The sequence below is a fragment of the Sebastes umbrosus genome, chromosome 19, assembly GCF_015220745.1.
Source record: "Sebastes umbrosus isolate fSebUmb1 chromosome 19, fSebUmb1.pri, whole genome shotgun sequence".
Lineage (NCBI taxonomy): Eukaryota > Metazoa > Chordata > Actinopteri > Perciformes > Sebastidae > Sebastes > Sebastes umbrosus.
Window position 1 is genome coordinate 26,944,487 of NC_051287.1, and position 26,666 is coordinate 26,971,152.

A 26,666-nucleotide genomic window follows, 5' to 3' on the forward strand; every position below is an offset into this window, starting at 1 on the left:
GAAACACATTTCGGTGAACTATTTTCGTAATATAAGATAAAAGAAGTTTCCACACAAGCTGGTTCCGGTTTGAAAGCTGGGAGCAGCAGTCCATGAGGGAAAACGTTCGGCCAATCAGGTGTCTAGTGGCAGCCCATCAAGTGTCCAATGCAGGGAAGCGAGGCGATCCCTCGTGTCCAAAAACACCCCTGAGTACACGTACAATTACACAAGAAGATCGATACCACTTTGATTTCTGTCCGTTAGCTATGGAGCTAAAGGAAACGATTAGCTTAGCTTAGCATAAAAACTGCAAGCAAGAGGAAACAGCGAGCTAAGCTCTTTCCAAAGTACAAACAGAAGCAGAGGTAGAGCTTTGAGCGAGGGTGTGGAGTTTGGGTTGACTCAGACTGCTGCCAGTGAAAGCTTTGATATGGGTGAGACATATTTAACCATGACAGACCCAAACCTTAGCCTGGAGGTGTTTCAAACATTCAACATGTGCTTGTGCACTACAGATGAAAGGCATGTGTGTGAGAACATGCAAGAATAAGTGATTCTCTGTGCATCACTGGACTGTGTTGATTCCTAAACGAGTCCAGTCAGGGAGTGAAAGGCTGCTTTCCATTCCTGACGTTCTCATCCTTTCTCCTTTCTCTGTTTACTAAACTTATCTGTTAACTAGGGCTGTCAAAGTTAAACGCCATAATAACCCTTAAACACAAATTAGTTTTAATGCCACCAATTTCTTTAACGCATTAATGCAATCAATGTTTCGGAGGTTGTAACAGGCTTAGTTTTAAATCTAGAGTGAATATATTGGTATCATATGAAACTACAAAACCTAATGAATCCAGTGGTACCAACCATGATGCTCCAATGCTCCAACCTCACGCTACCTTGGTGGTGTTAATTGATTTCCAATAATAACTATATACATACATTTGCATAAAGCAGCATATTTGAATATTAAATACTTGACAAATCTCCCTTTAAGGCACATTTTAAACATATAAAAAAATGTGCAACTAATTTTCGATTAATCACGATTAACTATGGACAATCATGCCATTAATCACTTTTCAATTTTTAATTACACACACAGTGCAGCATAGCATCAGAGCAATATGAAAGAGTTGTGAAAGACTTGTGGAGTCGAAGACTGTGCGTGCGGAAGCAGCAAATCTGGACATGTCCGAGAGGAATGCGAGTGATGTTGAGCACACGTGTCTCCACAGGTTTCAGACAGCCATCACTGCTAACTGCTAGCTCATCAGATACAGAGCAAACTATCGACATTTGGTGGACTTCTATAACCCCAAATGATGATTGGAAAATTGTTTAGCCCAGTATGTTCTGTACATGAGCTGCAACTTTGAGCACAACACATTCTAACATAATGAAGGTCCCAGTTAGGGCAACAGATTTATTAAAAACATATATTAAATATGAAAAACAAGCCTAAAAGTGTGGATGAAAATGTGTCGAACTAGGTCAGATACACTGATATAATCTTCTGAAACATGCTGGGTCGTTGTGTCACTGAGACCGTGTCACATTATTTAAATTACATCTTTGACTGTCTGCAACACTGGAAACTAATGAAATTAGTGTTAAGTGTGTGTGGCAGTGTGACTCTAATGAGGATGAAATTATGAAGCAAACCTCTCCTCTCCTCCACTCACACACTACACTGTAGTATAGAATATGTAGAAGGACTCGGAGTGTGAGCTCCCCTCTGACTGACGATCCAATCATCTCCAGATTTGGCACCAGACTATCAACCCATAACGTTATCAAAGCATTTGGGTAAACTTTATTGATTAACGTGACTGATTTGAAAGCAGTGAACACTTGGTATCTTCACAAAGCCGGATCAGAAGTCTTCATCAGACTTCAAAACTTATCTGTAAAATCAAAATGTGATATGATTTGGCCAATATATGACATAACAGTACTGAACTTGACAGTGCTTGACTTGATGGTTTAAAATTGAACATACCAAGAGTCATATGACATTTACATATAGAGCATCTCTAATAAGCCACACACACACACACACACACACAAGAACACACACTTGGAGTGTGTCAGTGCTATCCTTTCTACTAGCTTGTCAAGCTGAGCTGTGCTAAGTTAGCTGTTGTCTGCTGTTGAACAGGCTGGTTGACTGAATTAGCGCACATTGTAATTGAAGAAGGAATGGCGGAATAGCACCTCCTGCTGTGCAGAGCACTGGCCAGCATCCCGACTACCAGAATTCTCATCTTAACATGAACATAAACGCAGTCCACAACAAACAGCAGCCGAACACGACATTCTCTGACACGGAACAGACATCCTGTGTCGCAAAATCACATCTCTGTAATTGAAAAACGGAACCATCTGGATCCTCTGAGCAGTGATCCACTGCTCTGTGGAGGTGAGGAGGACTTGATTTTAAACTGGTTTGGTCTTTGAGTCACAGAGACATGTAAAGACTCAGCAGGACGTGTCTGATGAGAGGTGGTATGAAGTCTGTCAGAGCAAGTCTCAAGTCCTTGACGGAGAGTTCATGTCAAGTAAGTCTTCATAAGCAAAGTCAAGACTTTAAGGTCTCTGAATCCTGACCTTTAAAATGTCACTCAGTCATTCCTATGAAGAGGTCTAACAATCAAATATGGAAGGTGTATGGTCATGCGAGCCCTACCTGTAGTGGCAACATCTATTTATTTTTTCTAGAAGTTTACCAGTCAAAATTTAAGACTTAAATTATCTTATTTTCAAATGCTAAATCAAGTGTTTAGGGTGTTGAGTCTCAGATAGTTGTAATCAGACAGCAGTCAACTCTAAGTCAAGTGCCAAGTCTTCAATTTTGAGACTTAAGCCTGACTTAAGTCCAAGACTGCGGACGAATAGTCTTTTTTGCTTCAAATGGTCCCAAACTGAGTGAAATGACCTGGAAGTATCTAAGGGGCAGCCATGATAAGAGCAGGTAGCAGGAAAGGTGCTTAAATTCTTCCTTCCTTATCTCCTTTAGTATAGGATACACTGAACCATCCTTTATGAACAGAAACATTTAAAGCGACGCACCATTGGGTCGTCAGTAACATTCAGCGTGGCTGTGGAATCCCACACTACGGATAAATTGAAGACATCCTTCTTAGGTGGTGTAATTCTGTTTTGGACAGGATTCCATTTGCTGTGTTATAAATAAAGTTGCTAAAAAATAAATAAATAAATAAAAACTAAAACATCCAGCCGGTCACCTCTCCGTCATGTAACTGCAGTCAGATTCACTCCGCACCGCGGTTGTCTTTTCCTAAGTCCTTATGAATTCTCCTTCTCATCTTTCCTTGACCTTATGATGTTTTCCATCAAGGTCAAGGAAAAGACATTAGGACGTAATTCTTTTGACTATTCTACCTTAGCCCATGTCTAACCTTATTGTAACTGTACGTCCAAAAGGCCATGACCACACGTACAAAGTCTCAATGACAGTTTCTGCATTTGAAGCAGTGTGACAGTGTCCTGTTCCTGGAGGCTGTTTCATGGATAGAAACGAATGGGATCATAAGCCTCTAGCGATATATTAATGATGTGTGTCTGGACTTGGCAACACTAAGACTGTCTGATGGAGGTTTTCCAACATCTGACTCTTCATTTGTAGAACTTCAGTTGTCTCATTGGGTGGCAGCTCTGGATAAAATGTTACAACGGGCCGTCTAAAAACACTCTAAATCCATCTAAATGATGTCAGGGAATGAATGCGTGGGATAGTGGGCACATGAAAACCTGCTCAATCCATTATCATGGTGCAACATTTAATAAAAACTGCTTTTCAAAAAATCTGCCTCACTTCCTCATTAAAACAAACAAATATGGTGGCATTGAAACGTCTGCTGCCATGACAACAAGAGTATTTAATCCTTTAAATCTGAAAATCAATCATGAGTAAATAGTAGCTGATAAGGTAATCATGAGCATTGACTGAATTAAGTCAGCAGTGTGAATTTCTGCTTCTCTTGTCACAAATGATTCCTGCACTCACTGGATTTACCCCTCTAGTCTCCTTAATTCCTTTAACGGAAATCTCCCCACTTGTACACAGCTGGCTGCTACGAGCGCTCAGAGGAAAGCTCACACGCAAACACACATCATTTAGTTGTGAACTAATTGCTGTGTGAAATTGCAGTGCGCGCTTCCACATGTTGTCACCATCTGCGTGTAATGCATCTCTACAAATGCATGGAAAATGTCCCTCGCTATAACTCGCTCCTGTGTGTCTGACTCTAACCCTCTAACCAACAGCAAACAGTCAACAGACACCCAATAAAACTTCAATTCAAACACAACTGAAGTAAATCATCAAAGAGCTGTTTTAAAGTGCATGTGGTGGCTGCTTTCAGATTGTTAACACCCCCCGTTTAAAGGAATGTCTAACACTGTTTATTAAGCGATATCTGAAGGTTTATGAGGGAGCATCTAGCATGCAATTCTCTATTTTGTAAGGCCAATCAAAGGGTCAGAGGGCCCACAGAGGGTGAGGTATCTTTTAACTGCCAGCTGTGGAGGCCTTAAGGCCACCTATTGTGTTATATTGACCTTATTTCCAATCTATTCCCTGTATATCACATTTCCTTATCTTCCACTTTCTCTTTCTCATCACGATCATATAATTGTCACTCTCCTTCACCAATCCACTTTCTTCCCTCTGCGTGCACTCAGATTAATGTCCTCTTCAAACCTCCATCTCTATATTTTCTTACTGTATCATCACAACTTCATCTCCTAAATCAAATCCATTTCTCATCTGTCGTTACCTCCTCGTTGCACCTCTCTTGCTGTTATTCACATTTCCCCCAAAAAGTCATACCGCCGCCTCTCCCTCCTCCATCACCATCTGCCCACAAATAGAGCCGTCTCTCCGTCTCCATTCCACCCACCTCCAGGCTTGCTCACAGTTGTTTAATGGGACCCTGAAAATGCCAGTGAGAGCCCTGGGGGGGCCTAAAGCGGCACAGACTGCATAGATGATAGTCACCTGCATTTTGTGTGTGCACAGGAGTGTGTGTGTGTCTCGGTCTGGCCAACAGAGATAGGGGCAGTGCAGCCCAGGAGTGAATGTGTCTTGTTAAATAAAACATTAAACTAAATGAAGAACTCAGTCTTAAAGGTGCTCAATACGGGAATCAGAGCATATCTATTGCCTCCACACAGCTCTCAACATGGCGACTAACAGTGTTAACAGCGCAAACAACGGCAACTATGTTGACAGAGCTAACAATGTTGACCTGAGGGGGAACCGGGGTGTGGGCGCTATGCTACCACGATGACGCTGCCGGTCGGGACGGCATTATAAGCGGTAACTGCCGTAGAAGAGCCGTGCACAGCGGCAGCCGTGAGCTAGCTAGTAGGGCACGCTCACATGCACTAAAAGGCACGCTCTTCCGGCCCGGCTATGTAGCACAGAGAAGCTGAGATTACAACACACACAGAGGGAGAGCGACTTCATTGTCCTCTATATCTTAACTAGTGGTGCTTTCAAATGAATCTGGTGAGCTCGTGCTTACAACACGGGAAGTCGTGTACACGATGTGCTCAGCATTCAAGTGGTTAAGTCTTGAGAACACCGCTGCTAAGCAACGGCAATATTAACGTTACTGTCGACGCTAAAAGCCACAGACGCCAACAATTTAGCAAGCTAACAAGTAGGTAACATAATGCAGGAAATGCATAGACATGATGTCAGAGGAGGAACGAGGAGGCCGTTGGGAATATCAACATTTTTCTCAGACCTATTATAAAATTATGAAGAAAAACAATATACAACTAAAATTACTATATATTTACTTATTATGCACCGAAAAATTAACTTCCATGGCCTCCGCCATTTCTGACAAGACACACAACTCATAAACTCAGAGCTTTCAGGACCTTTCCACTTACGAGGTCTTGAATAACACAAGAGGGGGGCGTTCATATGAACCCGGTAAACACCCCCGCATCTGAAGGCACCAATAGCAACTCATTGTTTGCTGTAGATATTAATGCTCTGATTATCGGATAGAGAAGAGTTTGACTTTTTGGGAAAGTATTGTCTCTCTTGCCGAGAGTTCCATGGTAACAGATTGTACCACTCTCATGTCTGTAAACTATGTGTGCATAGAGACAGCAGGCGGTTAGCTTAGCTTAGCATAAAGACTGGAAGCAGTCTCCAAAAGTATCTTTTATCCAACACTATCTAACATCTATTAGCACCTCTTAAACTCACTAATTAACTCGCTGTATCTCATCTCTTGTGTTGTGGGTTAATGGGGGGTCTGTTCAGCACATTAAGGTTGCCAGGCAACCAGACAAAGAAACATTTCAAGCTTGTGCAACTCATCGTTTCCTTGTCCTGGTTGTCATTTCACATTTTGTACAGATTAAACAAACAAGATATAAAGTGTACATTATTTCATGCTAATCTAAGCTTTACTCCTGTTCCACCTACCCACCTATATACAGTAGGCTATCTATCAACCTATCTATCTATCTACCTACCTATCTACCCACATGACTTGACTCGAGTCAGACTCGAGTCGCAAATTTGAGGACTTGAGACTTGCTTGACTAACATTGATAAAGACTCGACTTGACTTTGACTTGGTATTCATGACTTGAGACGTGACTTAGACATGACACAGATGACTCGAAAGGACTGACTTTTTTTTATTAAATATTTTAATTTTTCTAGATATTGAGAAGTTACGTTTTGTTTTTGAAACATCGGGTGATTTCTAGTACAATGCGAGCAAACCTGGTAACCTACTAGGACGCAGCAGAGGCCAACGCAGGAGGCAGCGAGCTGTCATGGAGGGGCCGAGTATAAAAATAATACAGTTTGGATTCAATGATTATGTTGTTGATGACGGTAGTAAGAAGAGAACAGCGGTATGCAGGTCTGCAACTCAAAAATCAGTGACGCGACCACCACAACATCCAACTTCATCAGTCACTACAAAACCCACAAAGAAAGCTACCTGAGTCTTTAAAGCTAACTTATTGGCTGGTCAAATGCTAGCTAGAAAGCTAACGTTAAGTTTAAGCTACGTTAAACTTGGCTTCAAATCGATTATGCATTTTATTGAGAAGACATATCGTTAATGTAAAAGACAATCGGGGGACTGATTCGGGGCCATATACCCAGTTAAACTATGGTGACACGTTACTAGCTTACACAGCTGCGTGCTCAATTCCACAAGTTATCAATGTGGTCGATGGTATTTTGGTGTGTTTGTTTACGGTGACCAGACGTCCCCGTTTGTCCGGGACAGTCCCGGTTTCAGGCTGACGTGTCCCGAGTCCCGACAAATATCTGTAAAACACTCAAATGTCCCGGTTTCCAACAGTCACTAATACATTGTCCCGGTTTTCACTACAATTGAAATAATAATATTATACTTACATAGACGTTTATCATGTTCCACTCATTCATTCATTTGTGTGCACAAGATAAGTATACAGAGAGCCAGCACAGCGCACCGCTGCAGTTGCGCTGTTATGGCACAATTACGCACAGCAGATGTGGTGGTTACATTGAGTGTAGTTTTGAACACCAGAACCCTCAAACGTGTGTTGATTAATTATTCTACACAGCTTCTTCTGCGTATCAACAGGCATTTGGCTCCTCTTATAACTCCCTGTACTCTTATAACGGCCCAGACAACAATAAGTTTCCTCTGAGAGAAACTCTCTACAGGACTCCCAGACTGTCAGTGTGTCATGAGGGGGACAGCCCTGTGATTAAAGCCTTGTTATTTAGCTAATGTTTCATGTGTTCTCAAGGTACATTTGACGTTTGATTTGTATGTTAATTAAATAATTTATTTGCATGCAAGTTACATTAATGTTATGCTAGATTTATAGTGGACTGGAGCTTCTTATGCATATATGATTGAGGTTAGTAACAGACTAACGTTAGTAAGTTAGCTACACTGTGATAATACCCTAACTAAATTAACTCTGAGCCCGTTAGCTAACGTTATGTTAAGTAATCTACAGTGTTTGATATGGTGACCAGGCGTTAGGTAGATTAGCCACAGCACCAGACAGGTGGGATTACAGCCCAGGTGTTGATTTTTATCACGGCAGAGATCGCTTCATTTATAATTACGATGCATTATTTTCTGATGATCAAGTTCGTTGTTAAAAGTTTTTCTAAAAGTTTCTGATAGCCATGAAATGTATGCCTTTGTTGTTTTATAGCTAAGGGATAGTTTATAGCCTAGAAGAAACAAATCACCGGCACACACAGATAAAGAGTCTTTTAGGTTTATTCTGGGCAATCAAACGAACGCGTTTCAGCTATAAGCCGTCATCACCGACACTGTTCAAGATTTGGAGACGTGCTTGCTGCTATTTACTATAGTTTATATCCTACCAGTGCACAATTAATAATCAGAGGAGGTTTGTAAACGTTTACCTACCTACCCACCTATAACCCTAACCCTAACCACCTACCTACATATCACCCACCTATCTACCTACCCACCTATCTATCTACCTACCTACCTACTGTACCTACCTACCTACATATCACCCACCCACCTACCTACCTACCTACCTACCTACCTACCTACCTACTTACCTACCTACCTACATATCACCCACCTACCTACCTACCTACGGTATTCATCCATGTATCCATCCATTCATCCATCCATGGTATCTGAAGCTATCTTCCTTCCCTCCAGTAATATTGAGTGGTACAGGTCAGACTGCATGTTTCCTTAGTGTTTCCCGAGCAGGCGTGCTCCATCCAGTGCCCAGTGCCAGCTAACCTTCCCTTCCTCTCAGACCTCAACAGAACAGGATATTCCAGCTATGTAGACGAAAGGTGGGGGGAGGAAAGGTTCAAAGCCTCTCCTACTTCTGAAAACTAACAGTGCTGTTCAATATTTTCCAAACGTTTTGTACATTGCTATCAAGGCGAGACAAACAGGATGAACACAGTACAACTGATTCATGCGTGAGGTGTGCAGAGGAAGAACACGCTGGGCCGGCAGGTGGTAATGTGTCACAAAAACTGTTAGAAGACCGACAGGCAACTGATAGCATCTAGTTCATCATCTAAAGGGGAAAAAAACAGGAACGTTTTGCATAACGACTTATTTTTGGCATGGCTGTGCCAAAGTACTGTGTGCTCTTATAATAATAATAATGACAGTTGACTTTCTGAACACATGTTCTTTTGCCTGGAGTGATGTGCTGTATGATCTTTTATTGCTCGAGGAGCTGGATGTGCTAAGTGGCTCCGTGATGAAAGAGGAAATTCACAAAGGTTGTAGTAAGCAAGTTGTTGTTGCACAGGGTATTATTAATCTGCCTACAGATGATAGCCACTTTAAAAGAACATTCAGTATCTACACTGTACTGCTGCTGTTACACTAGATATCACTCTGCTGACTTTGACTTCATTTGTCTATTTTTCTTTTTACAAATGACTAAATGTCCCTCTACTCCACTGAAAATATCCTTACAGTATATTTACTTAAAGGTCCAGTGTGTAGGATCTGGCGGTATGTAGCGGAGAGGTGAGGAGATTGCAACCAACTGAAGCCTCTCCCATGTGCCAAGCATGTTGGAGAGCTACGATGGCGCGAATGTCCCTCTCTAGAGCCAGTTGGAGCAGAGCCAGTGCATAAAGTGTGTGTCTATGAGGGAAGTGAGTGGTGAAGCAAGAGAGAGAGAGTGGCGGTGACGAGAGCAAGTAACGTTATCGACTCCGGCCCAAGCAGGCAAAGTTAACAGTGTTCGGTTTGTTCGTTCTGGGCTACTGTAGAGACATGACGGTGCAACATGGCAGACTCCATAAACGGCTTATTCTAAGGTAATGAAAACACAACGATTCTTATTATCAGGTGATTATACACTAAAGAAAAACATACTTCATAATATCATATTCCATTTCTGCCAATAGATATCCTGAATTGTTACACACTGGTCCTTTAAAGAGGACCTAATATGCTTATTTTTAGGTGTATAATTGAAAAGCCCAGTCTTTTCTGGTTGGTCAGTTGGCCCACTGTTGTGATTGGCCAACCAACCCAAACTCAGCTCCAGCTCTGCTCTGACTAGCTTTGTTTGAGGGCATGTAAAACTAGCCGCAAGACAGGTATTACGCAAATGTGTCACTTGTTGACATCACAACGTTACAGAAGAAAAGGTGGGACTTCATCAAGGCGTTTCAGGCAGTTGAGGAGCAGTGATTCTGTGGGGGAGGGTAACTCCCTTTGGCATGGACTTTGGGCTTCTTTACTTTGAAGATCTTTTACATGCACAAACAACCTATATAATACACTAAAGGAAAGGGAAAAAGCACAAATAGGGCCTCTTCAAATGTTGTTGAAATATGTATCCGATACATTGAAATAACAGCTGTTTTTTTCAATGTATCACTTTTTATGAGCAACTCCAAATGATGGAGGTCCTGGTTTATAACCTTAAATTATGTATATTGATAAATAAGCTGAAGACTAGCTGGCAGAATGTGACTCCTGAGAAACAACTTTCACAAACACATAGTCACTTGAGCAACTATTAATATTTAAATATTCATAATAGCCGCTTTAAAGAGGGTGTTGGAAGAAGGCGGACAAATGATCCAACCTGTGCTCATCGAGCTAATGAGAGTGTGAGTACAGGATCCTGTTATCAACAGCAGCACACGTTGGCAGTTCAAGAAGTCTATACCCTGAGTGCTGAAGAATAGCCTCCAAAGAGAAAGCAGAATTCTTGTGTTGTGACAGGAGGGAAAATCAGAGGAGAATTCAAACACACACACATACAGTACATCCTCTGTGGGCCGGTGAAATGTGCAGCAAAAATCACAGGCTGTCAAGCTGTGTTTACTGTGTTGTCTCTACCTGGAGGAGGACTATCTTCTCTTGGTCCACCCCGCCTCTCATCCTCCCTCCTTCACAAATACATCACTTTTCTGTTTTTCCCCTCTAGTACAAGACAACTAGAACTGGTCTCGACTGGCTGATAATGCTGCAAAAAAAAAGCTCCGTCTGTCTCTGGAATATAAACTGTGAATTAATGTCAATCAACGAGCAATCTGTCAGGATGGAGATTTATTTTTTCATTCATTTTGTCAGAAGGCATAGTCTCATTAGTGGTATATCTGACTCCAGCTGGACAGTGATCCACAGAGGAGGCCCTCCCATACAGGCACATACTGTATTTGAATTGTCAGACTAAAAACACATGTTGGTGTGTGTGAGAGAATAGGGGGGGGGAGTGTTTTACTTGTGTGTGGGCACACAGAGACTCTAATGTGTTAACACTGAACTGTGAGGACAGCGCTGGACTTTTGACCTCTGAGATGTGGTATTTACACAGCGCAGAGATGATGGGGTGATAAAGAGGTGCTGCCCTGTCTCCTTGGAGCAACTGTGGACACGAGGGAGTAAAAGACAATCATTTCATTTCAACCTACAACAACCACTAGTGCGCTCAATAGAGATGTTCAGATAACATTTTGTCCTTCCCAATACCGATTCTGATACCTGAACTTGCAGTATCGGCCAATACCGAGTACATACAGTTATGATTATGATTATTATTATTATTATTATTATTATTATTATTATAACAGCTGTTTACTGCTGACCATGTATGGATGTGATATGATGTACTTTTGTAGCTTCTAACTGAATCTCCTGCTTCCCTGCTTGTACTTTCAAATATAAATATACTTTCAGCTGTAGAGGAGTCGTGTAAAGTTGCTGCTGATGAAAACCATCATTTCCTATTTTGCTGCTTCATAATAAAAGCTTTGAAATAAAAATACAATGGGGGACTTTTATTGTGAAGAATATAGGAAATTAAAAGTGTTATGTGTGATATCACAGCCATGGTTAAACGCATCCTCAAGCATGTAGCTCTGTTGTAATGGAGACGTAAATCCCTGCCGCGCTGGGCCGACGCTCCGAGTCATGTATGGAAAAACACCTACGAGACACGGGAACTTGGCTTGTGTCTTGTCACCGTCACTCCGTCACACACGCTTCTTCACTCTCTTGACCACAAACACCGACACTCGCTAACGTTAAGCACACAAACTACGCACTTAGTTATTCCTTAAAGGAGTTTGCTACTTGTATATCACATTTTAGTTTAAAAAACATCTTAAAAATACTTAATTCCCTGATGCTTTGGCCTGGCGGGGAGTCACGTCAGGCCTGGCGGAAACCCTGGTATCGGATCGGTGCATAGACTGGCGTACTCGCCGATAACCAATCCCGAATTTTGGGCAGATCGGACGCATTTCAGATACCGGTATCGGTATCGAAACAACTCTAGCAGGCAACAGTCACTTAACTTTCTGCTGACATTGAGCCCCTATCTGAGGTCGACATCACAGCAGCCTGGATTTAGACCAGAATTTAGTATCAACACTTCATAATGGAACAAGTCCAAAAAGTTTGTGAATCGTAGTCACCCAATGAAGAGTGTAAAGTTCAGATATTGGGATCATTGAGCAGCATCGCAGCTGATTTGAGCTGGATTTTCTCCACAAACACAAGGATTCTATATTCGACCCTGTTCAAGCGATATCCAGAGAGAGGGGCTCTGCTTCATGTTTAGTTTGGCACACGCATGCCTTTGTCTGCAGTGTGTTATGGGAAGGCAGAGGAGGAGGAGGAGGAGGAGGAGGAGGAGGAGGAGAGTGGAGTGCAGAAGGAGGAAGTTTGTGTTTGTGCAGAGGGCGACACAGCAGCAACATTCCTGCGACTGCCGACTGAGATCCTACCAACTTCAATAACATCCACTAGCAGACATATGAAACACACACCCTGTGCAGGCTCGGTGTCAGTTGATAACGTTATGACATATGACAGCTCTTTGAGATATTTTCCCCCTGAAAATACAGGTTGCAGAAGGCGAACAGAGGATGACAGGCCCACTTTATTGGCAAAGTTATGTGCATCACTTCTGCATGATTGAGATGTGATCTTATGGACTGGTCCTCAAGGGCAATGGATGCATTTCTTCAAATCTGTTTGTGCATTATTTGTTCTCATTCCTCATGTTTTTTATCGGATATTGTGGTTGTATTATATCCAGACCCTGAAATTCCAAACAAAATATGAGCTGGACTGCTTCAAATATTTGTGTAAAGCTCTGGGGAAACACAAGGATAACAATGCCTAAACAAACAGTATCATTACAGAACTATTCATTTTTTTAACCTTGACTGTGTGCATATATAAGTGCATGTGAAAATATCTATGCTTTAGGGAAAGGGGGGACAAATTGATGCAGCATCGTGATATTTTGCGTGACAATATTGAATCGATACACAGACGTCAAGTATTGATTATATAAACTAGTAAACTTTTAACCAGCGGATCGGGCCGCTGCTGTCTTTCAGAGGTTGTAGCAGGCTCCGTCTTAAAGCTAGAGTGAAGATACTGGTATCATTAGGGCTGTCACAATAACCGCAATATTACAAAAATTGACAAGCCAACCACAGGGGATGACAAGCAACAAGCAAAACGCTGTTCGCAGTTTTTCTTTTTTCAATTCTTTGCAATGCGAGTGCCACGTATTTACACTATGCTACTAACACCAGCAGCACGACGAGGCGCTATTCTGCGCTTCCCTTCATCCAGAGCAAGTACTCTACATTGAGCAACATTTTTACTCCGTATCTTATCAACCAGACACCACCAAAGAGCCTCTGCTGAAAAAAACACTGCGTGCGTCTCATCGTCCTTCTGTGTTCTACATTTAACAATAAACAAGTATTGAATTACTTTTAAACCTGTTATCCGTGTCATTAAAAACACAACAACGTAATAATAGGCTAACAATAAAGATTATTTATACAGCACTAAAATCAGGATGGAGGAATCAATGTTAGCTTGTTGGGAAGAACGCTAAATAACGCTCCAATGTTAGACAAAAGTCCCTTGACCTCTAAACTTAAGACATGTGAATGAAAACCCTGAGGTGAAAACTATCTTATTAGATAAAACAGATGTTGACAAACTGCTTAATTTGCAGTTGTAAAAAGGTAATATATTGCAATATATCTTATCGCAATACTCATATCGCAGTAGTATCATGACAATAACTCTGGTGATTCCCACCCCTACCATGCTTACATGCACATACTGTCTGCTGTCTGTCGACAGGCTGTTTTCAGGCTGAGGGATGGCAGTGATCTTCTATAGTTCTACAGCTATTTCCCCAAAATGGTTCCCTGGCTCTGCCTTGTAGTCTGAGTTGATATCTATGGATTAAGGGGGGATTAGCCTGCACCTGTCCCCCTGTTATTGGACTCTTTTGGGTGCTCAGAAGCACCGCGTCATCTGGCCCATCTCCATGATTCACCAGGCTGAGGGGAGAGGAGGGTAGACAAGGACACAGACTCCAGAGATGAGACTAAGATCAGAACGTAATCCCGGGTTAAACATTGAGATGATGAGGAGAGCTCTGGCGGGCTCACTTCACTGCTTGATTGCTATATCGACTGTCCCTGCCCTCTGTCTCATGCCTCTGCTTCCCATTATATGGTTCTCCATTGATTACATTTTCACTTATCATCCTGGAATATATCCTGAAAAAGTAGATAAGAAATACTTTTACTCAGTTTTATCTTTAATTTCTACAGTTTTATCTCATATATTCTCCTGCCCCTTGGCCTGATTGCATATGCTGCAAATGAAGGCAAAATGATCAAAGAATGAGGTTGCCTATGCTGATTAGTGAAGCCTTTGTTTTACTAAAACATGACCTTAATCTCAAAGAGGATGTTCGGGCGCAAACTGCAAAAACAGATCAAAGGGCTAATCTGTTTTAAAGAAAACAGGAAAAGTGATTCCATTGGCCATGAAGTTAAGGTCTGAACTTGGCACTACTTGGCTCTAAATCTCTCTTTTTCCCTCCATCATGTTTTATATTTAAAGTAGATTAGACACAAATCATTCACACAGACTTGTTTCTGGTGTGACAAATGTGACTTAGGCATCGGGAACTGAGTCATTCTGATTGTCTGTGTTGTTCTGGCCGTGATTCCCATCGGACAGACTTATTTATTTCTGTCCTCGCTTCCCATCAGCACACACTCCAAACGAAACTCTGGCTACATCATCAGCAGCCTGACAGAAGCTAAGCATGACGCAGTAGCACAGATCAAAAGTGTTTCTTGGTAATGACCCATTGAGAATATGATTATGTGCAATAACTGTCAGCGGTAATGCATTATTGAGTTGTTATTGAGTAGTTCAAACACTTTCTTGCAAGCTGCTGCCTGTAACTCTTGCTTTACTGTTCCTGTGTGATATTTCATGGTTTCACGCAGTTGTTACTTTGCTTCTGTTACTGCGTGCTATGTTGTGTGTGGTTGGTGTTGGTATATATACACAAACATTTAGACTCATCCTCCCTACTGTAGCTGCTCGCCTCATTCTCCCACAGAAATATTAAGCAGCAAAGTATTGTGCTTTTAAAGGAATAGTTAGGACATTCTGGGAAATATGCTTGGAAACATTCTTTAATAAAGTTAAATGAGTATATCAATGTCTGTCATATCCAATCCATATCCATGTCCTATCATACCTGTCTAACGTTCAGCTTAGCTCAGCATTAAGACTGGAGGCATCTAGCCTGGCTCTGTCTGAAGGTAACAAAATGTGACTACCAGCATCTCTAAAGCTCACTAATTAACACGTATCTCCTTTATTCATTTATTTATTTATTTCATTGTGACGTTGCCAAGCAACTAGCGCAGATACCTGAAAGCCACGGCTCCCGGCAATTAAAGCTAGGGTTGGTAATTGTATTCAAAAAGTCAGTGAATGGAATGCTCTGACAATAAAAAGTAAGATATCTGTTATGTGTGGCTGGTGTAGGCCTGTAATAAGCCCGTCCAATCATTTCATTTGGCCCAAAGGAAATGATTGGACGGCCTACCTGCCTGCCTGCGCGCTCTCTGCCCGTGCACTCATTGCACATCACAGAGTCTTCAACAACGTCCTAGCTTGACAGAATTGAGTACTAACCAGGGCCGTCAAAGTTAACGTGATAGCGCTTTAACGTAAATTTGTTTTAATGCCACTAATTTCTTTAACGCATTAACACAACTTGTGATTTTTGGACTGTAGCGGCTCAGTTTTAAAGCTAAAGTGAAGATACTGGCATGAATCCATTGGAGGTTAAATAACACTCCAAACTGTCATGGATATGTTCAAAGGGGTCCCTTGACCTCTGACCTCCAGATCAGTGAATGTAAATGGGTTCTATGGGTACCCACGAGTCTCCCCTTTACAGACATGCCCACTTTATGATAATCACATGCAGTTTGGGGCAAGTCATAGTCAAGTCAGCACACTGACACACTGACAGCTGTTGTTGCCTGTTGGGCTGCAGTTTGCCATGTTATGATTGGAGCATATTGTTTTATGCCAAATGCAGTACCTGTGAGGGTTTCTGGACAATATCTGTCATTGTTTTGTGTTGTTCATTGATTTACAATAATAAATATATACATACATTTGCATAAAGCAGCATATTTGCCCACTCCCATGTTGATAAGAGGATTAAATAATTGACAAATCTCCCTTTAAGGTACATTTTGAACAGATAAAAAATGTGTTTTCAATGAATCACGAGTAACTATGGACATCCTGCGATAACGCGATTAAAATATTTATTCAACTGACAGCCGTAGTACTACAATACTACAACAATATCCATGTTTGTTGTTTACATTCATTATGATCAATGGGGGGGGGTTGCTTTGGAGGGAGGCCTGAAGGGACGGACTGACAGACTTGTTGACTTGGGGACGTTTTCTCTAGATTTAGGGACTTCTGGAGCTAGTGCTGCTAGTTACTGTCATCGAAAAAGTGTTAGCAACTTTGGGATTGGTTTTTCAGTTTGATCATTTTTAAATCTAGCGTACTCTTGCTAGTTTCTCAAGATTACCAACCCTAGCTTTAAATAGTCCGACACATAACCCCCAGCTGGTGTTTAGGTGAGGTGTTGCCAGCTTTTAAGTGGAAATATGGGTGAGCAACAATAGAGTAAGATCAACGGAAAGAAAAGAAGAACGGCACGTTATTTCTGCCAGGAACAACCAGTGGGTTTGGGTCATACACCTACAGTAGGGGAGAATAATACACAACCCCTCTGGGCAGTCTATCTGATTCCATGCAAAACAATCATTTGATGCCAAGCAATAACAGCTCAAATCAGCCCAACATGAGGCAAGAAACAGGAGACTAAATGTTAACTTTGATATAAACCATCCACTTTTCTCTCTCTGAGGAGACAGAACAGTTTACTAGAGCCAACTTTTCTATGGAAAGTCCTTTACAACTTACAGTGGTTATGTGTTATATATAAAGACTCTGCCAATGCAGATGAACAGATAGTGAATTCTATTGAGAAATAACGCAGCATTCCATTCACAGGACGATTCAGAACAAAGAGTTTGATTGCATCAAGAGTTTGGAAACATGTCAGCATAACAAGTCAGAACAGACAGTGCTCTCTCTCTCTGTCCATCTCTCTGCTACGCTCTTTGAGATAAGCAATAACTGTGTATGTAAATGTCACCAACCCCTGCGAAACAAGGAGAAACGGATCCAGAGTGATGTGAGGGAACTGATAGAAGTTTTCCATCTACAGATAATGAGGCGCTGATGCATGCTGAGAAAACAATAACACATGAGCTCACTCAGCTGCCCCCTGATCCGTCCCAGTGACAGCGTATACACCGAGAGGGGCTACAGTCACTTCCTCAAGATAAACTCACATAGCTGTTCGTGGCTGTGGTGTGAACAAAAACACCCTTTTCATACTGTGCTGCTGGGCTTCTCAGATGACACACATTTCAGCAACATCACATCATCTATAGCTCTGGGCACATACAAGCATTTACTTGAGAGAAAAGTTTATTTTTCTCCTCAGAGGCCTTATTTCAATGAATTAGAGAAAACACACACATTGAGTGGTGGACAGTATGGCTAAAACCGTCAATCACAGTTTATGTAATTCTATATAAACATTAATATTGAAATAGTGATCAAATTTCTGGAAATTGGACATACCAGATGGAAATGTCTGTTTTTTTTGCTGATCCAGTGAATTAAATACCGAAATAAAAGTAATTGTTGCAAAAGATACCGCAAAAATAACTCTAGCCACAAAGCAGTCCTGCCCAATTTGAAACATCCGGTGCATTTTAATGCACTTAAAGCTTCAGTAGGCAACAAGTTTTTTGCATCATTGGGCAAAAATCCCATAATAACCTTTCAGCATATTGTAATTCAAGTGTTCTGAGAGAAAACTAGACCTCTGCGCCTGAAACATGCAGCCAGCTCACGCAGACCGCTCCCCGTCTCCCTCCACGCCGCTACCGGGAGAGAGCGAGGAGTCCAGTTAGTCTGCATTCACGCCATGGATGCGTGCTCCCGCTGTAGAGGGCAGAGCTGGCAAGCTGACGCATGTCTGGAGAGTGAACCGGAGTAACGTTTAACATTTCTTTACTAATGAAAGTGTTAAAAATCACTTTCATATAATGTTTCTGGTCCTTAAATACAAGGTGCAAATCTTTAGTATCGATACAATCGATTTTTGCTTTTCAAATCAAATTTATATCGATATACGTCTCCCGTGAAGGACAACTTGCCGAGTATCTATCGATGTAGTTGAATCGTAGGAATATAAATCGATACATCGATGTAGTAGACGAATCGTTACACCCCTAACAGTGGCCGATGCAACAACGTGAATGTCCCTCTCTAGAGTCAGTGTATGGTTTGTCTGTTCTGAGCTACTGTAGAAACATGGCAGCTGGCTCTGTGAAGAGGACCTGCTCCATATGCACATTCAAACGGCTCATTGTAAGGTAACAAAAACACATTCTTATTATCAGGTGATTATACACTAAAGAAAACAAACTTATTCATATTATATTCCATTTCTGCCAATAGATCCCCTTAAATGCTACACACCAGACCTTTAACACAGCAAAACAAAAGCGTAATATCAGTCATTTGTTGCATTAAGTATTACTTTTATATGAAAAATATTAATACTGCCCATGATGCAAATCTAAAGACAGCAGCCCTAACATTCTTTGCAGCTTTAATTATTACTTGCTGTCTATTGATTACACTATTATAGAACTCCTCTACAGTCAGGAGATTAGATCAAATGACCATGTGGTCCAACGGACCCACATAAAGGTCTCTAGAATGCCCTGATGTACAATGACACACAGTTACAAGTTGAAGGACATACAAAGCACAACCACAACTTCTTTTAACTATTTCAACTAGTAAAACCAAAGCGTGTATTGCTCTTCAGAGTGGTCTATTTGCTTCATCTGGGAACAACCTCTCCTCACCCGGCCTGCGTGTCACTGCGGTAATGTGTGTAAAAGTTTCTGTGAGGGGAGCTTGCACTTAGCCACAAAGATCAAGGCAGAGTGTGTTGCATGTGTCTTTGTACATAAGCTCAAATGCGTGTGTGTGTGTGTGTGTGTGTGTGTGTGTGTGTGTTTTTTGCGAACTGAATGACAGAGGGGAGACTTCAAAGCAACTCTTTCATCAGATAGAGAAGCAAAGTAAAGACCTACAAATCAGGCACCTGGACACTCTTGTCTCACCCTCATGACCATATCTGTCTTTGTCTGTCTCTGACTATAGAGGACTAACTACCTACATAATGCAAGTTATCTAAAAAACAAACAAGGTTGAGTTTCGGTGATGTTTTCCTGCCTGAGCTATTTGTCTCTAGAAGGTTTGCATCATCTCCACAGCAACCGAGCAACAGAGACGCAACAGTCTTCTACTGAATATCTCGGCTGGCAAGTTACAACAGTTCATTTGGAATAAAAATCAATAGGCAGACGATTTCAGAGATGCTTTCTTTTCTCTCAATCCAAGTCACATGAGCAAAGCCTTGGGGGCAGACTTATCACTATAACCTTGCAGTTCAAACACTGCCTCCAGCAGTGAGTACAGGAGTACTAAGAGGCAGAAAAAGCAGCAAAGTGAGGAAACAGAGTGCTTGAGGACATGGGCTAACAGAAAAGAAAAGTAGTTATTCAGTGCAGAAGACTAACTAACTGCCTTAAAGCGTTTTAAAGTTGTTGTTTTGTTTGCGTGGAAAAAGTATTGTCAGGCTGGGCGCCTGAACGGGGTGGAACTGTGATGCTGGTCTGTGAGCTGTTGCTGGTGCAGTTGGAGAGTAGCATCACCCTGTGAATAGTGACGCCAAACTGTCATCTCACTGTTTCTCATGAACACACACACATGTGCAAAAACACACTTGCAGTAGTGGAGTGTTGCCATGGCTTCAAGAAATAATGTTACTATAAATGTATATGAACAATAAAGCAGGAACCGCCTCTTCTCGTGTTGCTTGCACACAATGTGCAAAAGAGAAACATGTCCAAAGAGAAATACTTAATACCACCACAGATATGCACTGAGAATGAGAATCAGAAACACAGAGCTACAGTATGGGTCTCTTCTGAGCTTTATCAGTACAGCTACAGTATGTTGCAGGAGTCTTGTGGTGTACACGAGGCTCAAATGCTGCATGATGAACTTTTTTTAGCAGTAGTAGTAGTATTTATTACCCCTGCTGGCAGACGGCCTGGTGCGGCTGCGGGACCGGCTTCGCTGACGCTGCAGTCGGGACTTGCCCAGGAATCTGTAGTAGTATGAGGGTCTCCCAGATCCCTTCCTAGTGACCCCGGCCATGCTGCTAGTTTCCACTCTGAACAACCACCAACAAGTCCTCTTCAATCTGGTATTAGCGCAGATAAACTCCAGGCGACGTTTTCACAGACTGCACTTCGGTTTATCACAAACTTCACTCTTGCAGACACTTGCAGCTACTTAGAGTCCTCATGGATTGAGATTAGATCCATTCCATCGTGAAACCACTTCCCATTGGAGAAGGAGAACATTAAACCATCAAACTCCCACAAAGTCCTCATGGAGTGTGTCGTGATCAGATCCACTCCATCGTGAAAGCACTTGGAGAGAGAGAAGATTACACCATCAAACATCCACCTCCTGTTCAACACTGCTGTCCTGTACCACAAGCTCAGACTTTAAGCTCCACCTTTGAACACTCCCCCCTCAAAGTTTCCCACAGCGAGATCCCAGAGGCATGATGTCCGGAATACTGTGCGAGTGTGTATCCTGAATGACAGGAAAGCTGTTCCTGCTCCCAGTACTGCCAGAGTACACTAAAGGAATTGTATAGACAGTCAGAAAGCCAGTACCTCTGTTTCATGAAGCAGTAAAGTAAAGCAGTCTCTTTGTTATGTTCATCCAAAACCACTACCTTCAACTCCTGTGACTCTGTGTGAGTATGTGTTGTGTGAGTGTGTGTAACAGACACACAGAGAGAGAGAGTGCTTTGTGCTTGAGAACAACAGGAGAAAAGTTTGGGCTGCATAGAAAACATGCATAGATAAGAGGTTCAGTGGAATGGAGTTAACAAGACAACCAGCAGATAACACAATGTTTTACTTCCCTCCATCAACCACACTAATCGCTTACAGACTCACAGATACCACAGCATCTGGTGCAGTAAACAAGTCTGACATCAAACCTCCCACTGCTAGTGACTCCTGATCCAGTCCCAGTCCTAGTCATGTCCTGGTTTTACAACTTAACCCCTTTAATGTGCTTCCATGGCAGGCAGTGATGGCCTATCAGAAGCAGATGTAAATAAGCTGTTAAACAGCCAATCAGAGCGCACTCTGACGGAGAGGGTCAGGCAGAAGGACCATAGTCCACAACTGCACATAATGACACGCGTGCACTATTACAAGGATCCGTGTAAGTGTGTGCACATCAGGGCTACGTGATGTTAACATGTTCACAATTGTGATTTTGGCCTTTAAAATGAAATATTAAAACTAGGCCTGTTCTTGACCAAAACCATTCTTAATTCTTAGAGGCCTTCTTGATTTTAAGAAGTGTAAGACAACCTTTTCAGCAGTCTCACTCCTCTGAAATGTGTGCAGAGGGCATTCAGTCAGCCACACACACATTTTCTATTTGTCTTTCAGCTCACAAAGTGACAGAAATCCACCCTAAAGCAAAGTAAAACCCAGCGGGAGACTTTGAGTCAATTTGTCGTCCGGTTTGTGAAAACTATGAACTATGGTTTTATGAATTAACTCAAATAAATTTGAACGCCACTAATTTCTTTAACGCAGTGACGCAACCTACAATTTTTACCTCGTAGGGGGCTCAGTTTTAAACGGAGTGTGAAGATACTGGCACTATATGAAACTAAACTGGAAAAACAAAGTTCGGAAGCTTGTGTTTGGTGGATTATTTCTCCGTTGTTACAATGCTAATGGTCATTGTATTTTACATGGTTGGAAAGCCTGTTTATTTACCTTCACAATGATGTCCAACTTGTAAGGATCATGCATTTGTGGGATGAGCAGCACAGCTGATTATGTGGGTAGCACCCAAGAAAAATTTGCCAAAATGCTCCGTCAATGGTAAACAGTGTATTCTCCTGTTGGTGTTAACTCTTGTTTTGAGTTGTTTGGTGGATTGGATGATTGAACTCTCTATCAGTAACGAGGAACAAACAAGACATATTGGCAATTTTACACTTTATTCATTTAATACACCGTCAGGAGCCTCAGTAGAGGTGGAAGATCCATACGCAGCCACAACAGCCTGGCACCTCCTCCTCATGCTGGTCACCAACCTGGTCACACGTTGCTGTGGGATGGCGTTCCATTCCTCAACCAGGATTCGTTGCAGGTCAGCCAGCGTGGTTGTGTTGGTCACTCTAACACGTTCAGCACGCCCAACCTGATCCCACAAGTGTTGAATTGGGTTGAGGTCTGAACTCTTGGCAGGCCGTTCCATTCTCTCTGCTCCCACATTGTGGAGGTAGTCTGTGATAACCCTGGCTCTGTGGGGGTGAGCGTTGTTTCTTGGAGGATGAAGTTAGGTCCCAGATTGTGGAGATATGGGATCGCCACTGGCTGCAGAATCTCATCCTGATATCTCACTGCATTGAGATGGCCTTCAATGATGACAAGCCTTGTTTTGCCAGTGAGGGAGATGCTGCCCAACACCATGACACTGCCCCCACCAAAAGCTGTTACTCCATCGGTTCAACAATCAGCATAGTGTTCTCCACGTCGTCTCCACACTTTCACCCTGCCATCCAACTTTGGCAGACAGAACCTGGATTCATCACTGAACATGACATTCCCCCACATGTTCAGGTTCCATTGTCTGTGTTGTCAACACCAGCGCAAATGGGCCTGACGGTGAAGGGCAGTCATTGAAGGCTTCCTGGTAGCCTTATGAGAATACACTGTTTACCATTGGCAGAGCATTTTGGCAAATTTTTCTTGGGCGCTACCCACATAATCAGCTGTGCTGCTCATCCCACAAATGCATGATCCTTACAAGTTGGACATCATTGCGAAGGTAAATAAACAGGCTTTCCAACCATGTAAAATACAATGACCATTAGCATTGTAACAACAGAGAAATAATCCACCAAACACAAGTTTCCAAACTTTGTTTTTCCAGTATAGAAAAAACCTGAGGAATCCATAGGTACTATGTCTGTCCTGAAGGAGGTTAAATAACGCTCAAAACTTACACTACATTTTGGTGAGGAAAAACTGTCATGGCCATTTTCAAAGGGGTCCTTTGACCTCTGACCTCCAGATATGTGACTGTACAGTACCTGTGAGGGTTTCTGGACAATATATGTCTTTGTTTTGTGTTGTTAATTGATTTCCAATAATAAATATATACATATATTTATTATTATAAAGCAGCATATTTGCTCACTCCCATGCTGATAAGAGTATTAAATACTTGACAAATCTCCTTTTAAGGTACATTTTGAACTGCTATAAAATGTGTGATTAATTTGCGATTAAATATTTGAATCGATTGACAGCCCTAAAATAAAGATAATAAAATGACTTAAGCACAACTCCATCCACTGATGAAGAACATGATATGTGACTGAAAGCTCTGTAAAACTTGTGATAGCTTCTGTAAAACAACTAATAGCCACTGTGGCCCCACTACGACTGACAAGTGACATTTGGGAAGTACAGAAATAAACAACAATGACCACAAAGGCATCGTTGTATAAAAATACTGATACATGAACAAAAGCGTACAAAGCAGTGACACATATGCATGGTTCACAAACAGCCTGACGCAAAAAGCACTCTGTAATCAATGTCTCCCACGGTCCCCAGACAAATGAATCCCAGTCTTCCTCTCCTGCTCTCTCTCATACTCTCCCTCTGCATCACCTTTCCTTCCCTCTATGGCTGTACAATTGTTCACTGTGATGCCGCTTGCTGCTAGTGAGAGCAGTGGGGACCATAACGCTCCACGCCGTGTGGAGTTTTTGTCATTACCTCAGCCCATAAACTCACAACGACAGAATGCAGCAGTGTGTGTGTACGTCTCTGTATGTCTCTAACATAGGCTCGACTGTTCCCCCGGTCCCACAGAGAGTATTTAGCAGGACCATTAGCAGGTATACATCAATCCAGGGCAGGTCCGAGCCTCGCGCCGGGTAGCAGAGGGAATGTTAAGGCCTTCAGGCTTCACACTGCTGCCACCGGGCTCATGAAACATCCTGAAGACACTGTTCACATGCTCTCTCAGTCTCATGGAGAAATAAGTCATCCACACAAAGTGTGTCTGAGCCTGTAATGTCACAGAAATATACACAAATCAGAGTTACAGCTGAACTGTGGCTGTGGCCAGTGTGAGGCCAGACTACTTTGTTTTTAATTACAAAGCTGACTGATTTGTCTTGCCTGCATAATAGTTACTATGGGAATAGCTACCTACAATGAGTCCTTGTCAGACAGGCCCGGAGCCTACAGACAGGCAGACCGGAGAATCAGAGTCATGCAGAGTGTGTTTGCTGCTGCTGGCCTCCTCTGGCTCCAAAGGGCCAATAAAAAGATCAGGAGAAGAAGGTGAAGTAAAACACAGGCTTTTGATTTAATGTTAATGCTAGTTGTGAACTCTTGCAATATGGGTTAGGACTCCAATGAGCTCCATCAATGATCCCGTATTGGTCTGTAATAGAGTGCTACAGGAATGAGTCCTAAAACCTGGAAATGAGTTATTATTTCAGCACTTCCTGTTCCCTTGTCTGGAAGTCAATGGGTTTTTAGTTAGATGGTTGAATAAGGTCTGTGGTTAACACAAGCTGAAGAGATTTTAACGTTTTGTTCTACGATATAAAATACATCAATAAATATCCCCCTCATGAATTTTGAAGCCTTTATGTGTCTTCAAAAAGGCTGTTGCTAACAAGTGTCTAAATCAGACGACTAAACGTCATCACGCCGACTCGTCCTCCTTCACAGCCTCGTTGTGTATACTCGCGGTCATGTGACCGTGGTGTAGTTCGTTTATAGCCTAACGTTAGCTTTTTACTTCTGCCGATTGCATTCACATTTCAAAATTCATAAAAGTGGGGCGCCTGGTTAGCTCAGTTGGTAGAGCGGGCGCCCATGTAACAGGCCTCAGTCCTGACCGCGGTGGCCCGGGTTTGAATCCGGCCTGTGGCCCTTTCCGCATCCACTCTCTCTCTCCCCCCTTTCCAAGACTCTATCCACTGTCAATAAAAAAATGGTAAAAATGCCCCCAAAAAATAACTTAAAAAAAACAAAAAAAAACGTCAGTATCATGAACATTTGTTTGCCACAAAGCTGATTTTCTGCAATAATCCAAAACCCAATGGAACAATCCCATTGGCTGTTAGTGGAGGGAACCAGGGCGATGCTAACTTCCTGGTTGGCCTACACAAATATGTCATTCCTGAATCCCTGTCATCCCCTGCTCTATGTTGAATATTGGCTGCATTAGAGGAAGTCAAATACTCTGCAGATGAAAAATAAGATAAAAACAGAACAAACTGTTGGTTTCTGTCCTAACAGCATTTTTGACTTGTGATATTCTAAGATAAAAACCAACAATCAGTTGATCAACTAAGAAGTAAAACTATTAAAAGTGAGCCCCACTGTTGCACTGGAACATCTCTAACAGTTCCTTCATCACCATGAACAGGGACATTAATCCCACAAACACTGCCCTGCTGCCATTAATAATCATTCCAGTGTCAAATGTGTATTAATCCACTGCTGAAAATACTCCCCAACAAATGCGCCATTTATTTTTGTTTGAATAACATTTGCTAAAAGCTACAGTGGCCAGCTGCTTAAGCAAATTATTTTGCCTCTTTTTGAACTCTAATTATAGGTCTGTAACCCAAACCAATGGGCTCGGGCACGAGTGTCCCACAAAAACATTGAGACGAACTAACGCATTGTTGGTTTTGGTCTTTTTGTTGACAATGACAAAAACATTGCCTATCGGCAGCCTTATCCTTTATGTCTACGGTGCTGTGTATTTCTACATGAATGAGGGTAATGAAGATAATGCTGACTCACAAGTTCCTTTAAACACTTTGATGGCATCACTTCAAAACCAGGCCTCTCCACAAGCTATTTAATAGCCCACTTTCCAGGCAGTCAGCATACTGAATTGTTAATTCACGAGAGCAGAATGGAAAAGGTTTAGAAACAACAAGCCCTGCAGGTGGACTGGAGACACACAGATGACTCAACAATTCATATATCAAGATGAATG

General features: G+C 42.1%; 1 protein-coding gene and 1 long non-coding RNA gene across 10 annotated transcripts in view; one reads left to right on the forward strand and one right to left on the reverse strand.

The window, feature by feature from the left end:
- Positions 1-26,666, reverse strand: part of LOC119478810 (disabled homolog 2-interacting protein-like) — a 212,994-nt gene that overhangs the window by 112,543 nt on the left and 73,785 nt on the right. For 2 of the 9 annotated variants that reach the window (XM_037753795.1, XM_037753794.1), the window contains exon 1: positions 20,609-21,333. The exons of the other annotated variants lie outside the window; for them this stretch is intronic. In XM_037753795.1, coding sequence (XP_037609723.1) covers positions 20,609-20,732 — 124 coding nt within the window. In that variant the 5' untranslated portion in view covers positions 20,733-21,333. Of the gene's footprint in view, positions 1-20,608; positions 21,334-26,666 lie in introns of those variants that run through there. 9 annotated transcript variants of the gene reach the window in all.
- On the forward strand, positions 13,001-25,675 carry LOC119478812. Its single transcript, XR_005204507.1, has 3 exons — positions 13,001-13,012; positions 18,004-18,008; positions 25,490-25,675. It is a non-coding gene; the product is annotated as an uncharacterized LOC119478812 (long non-coding RNA).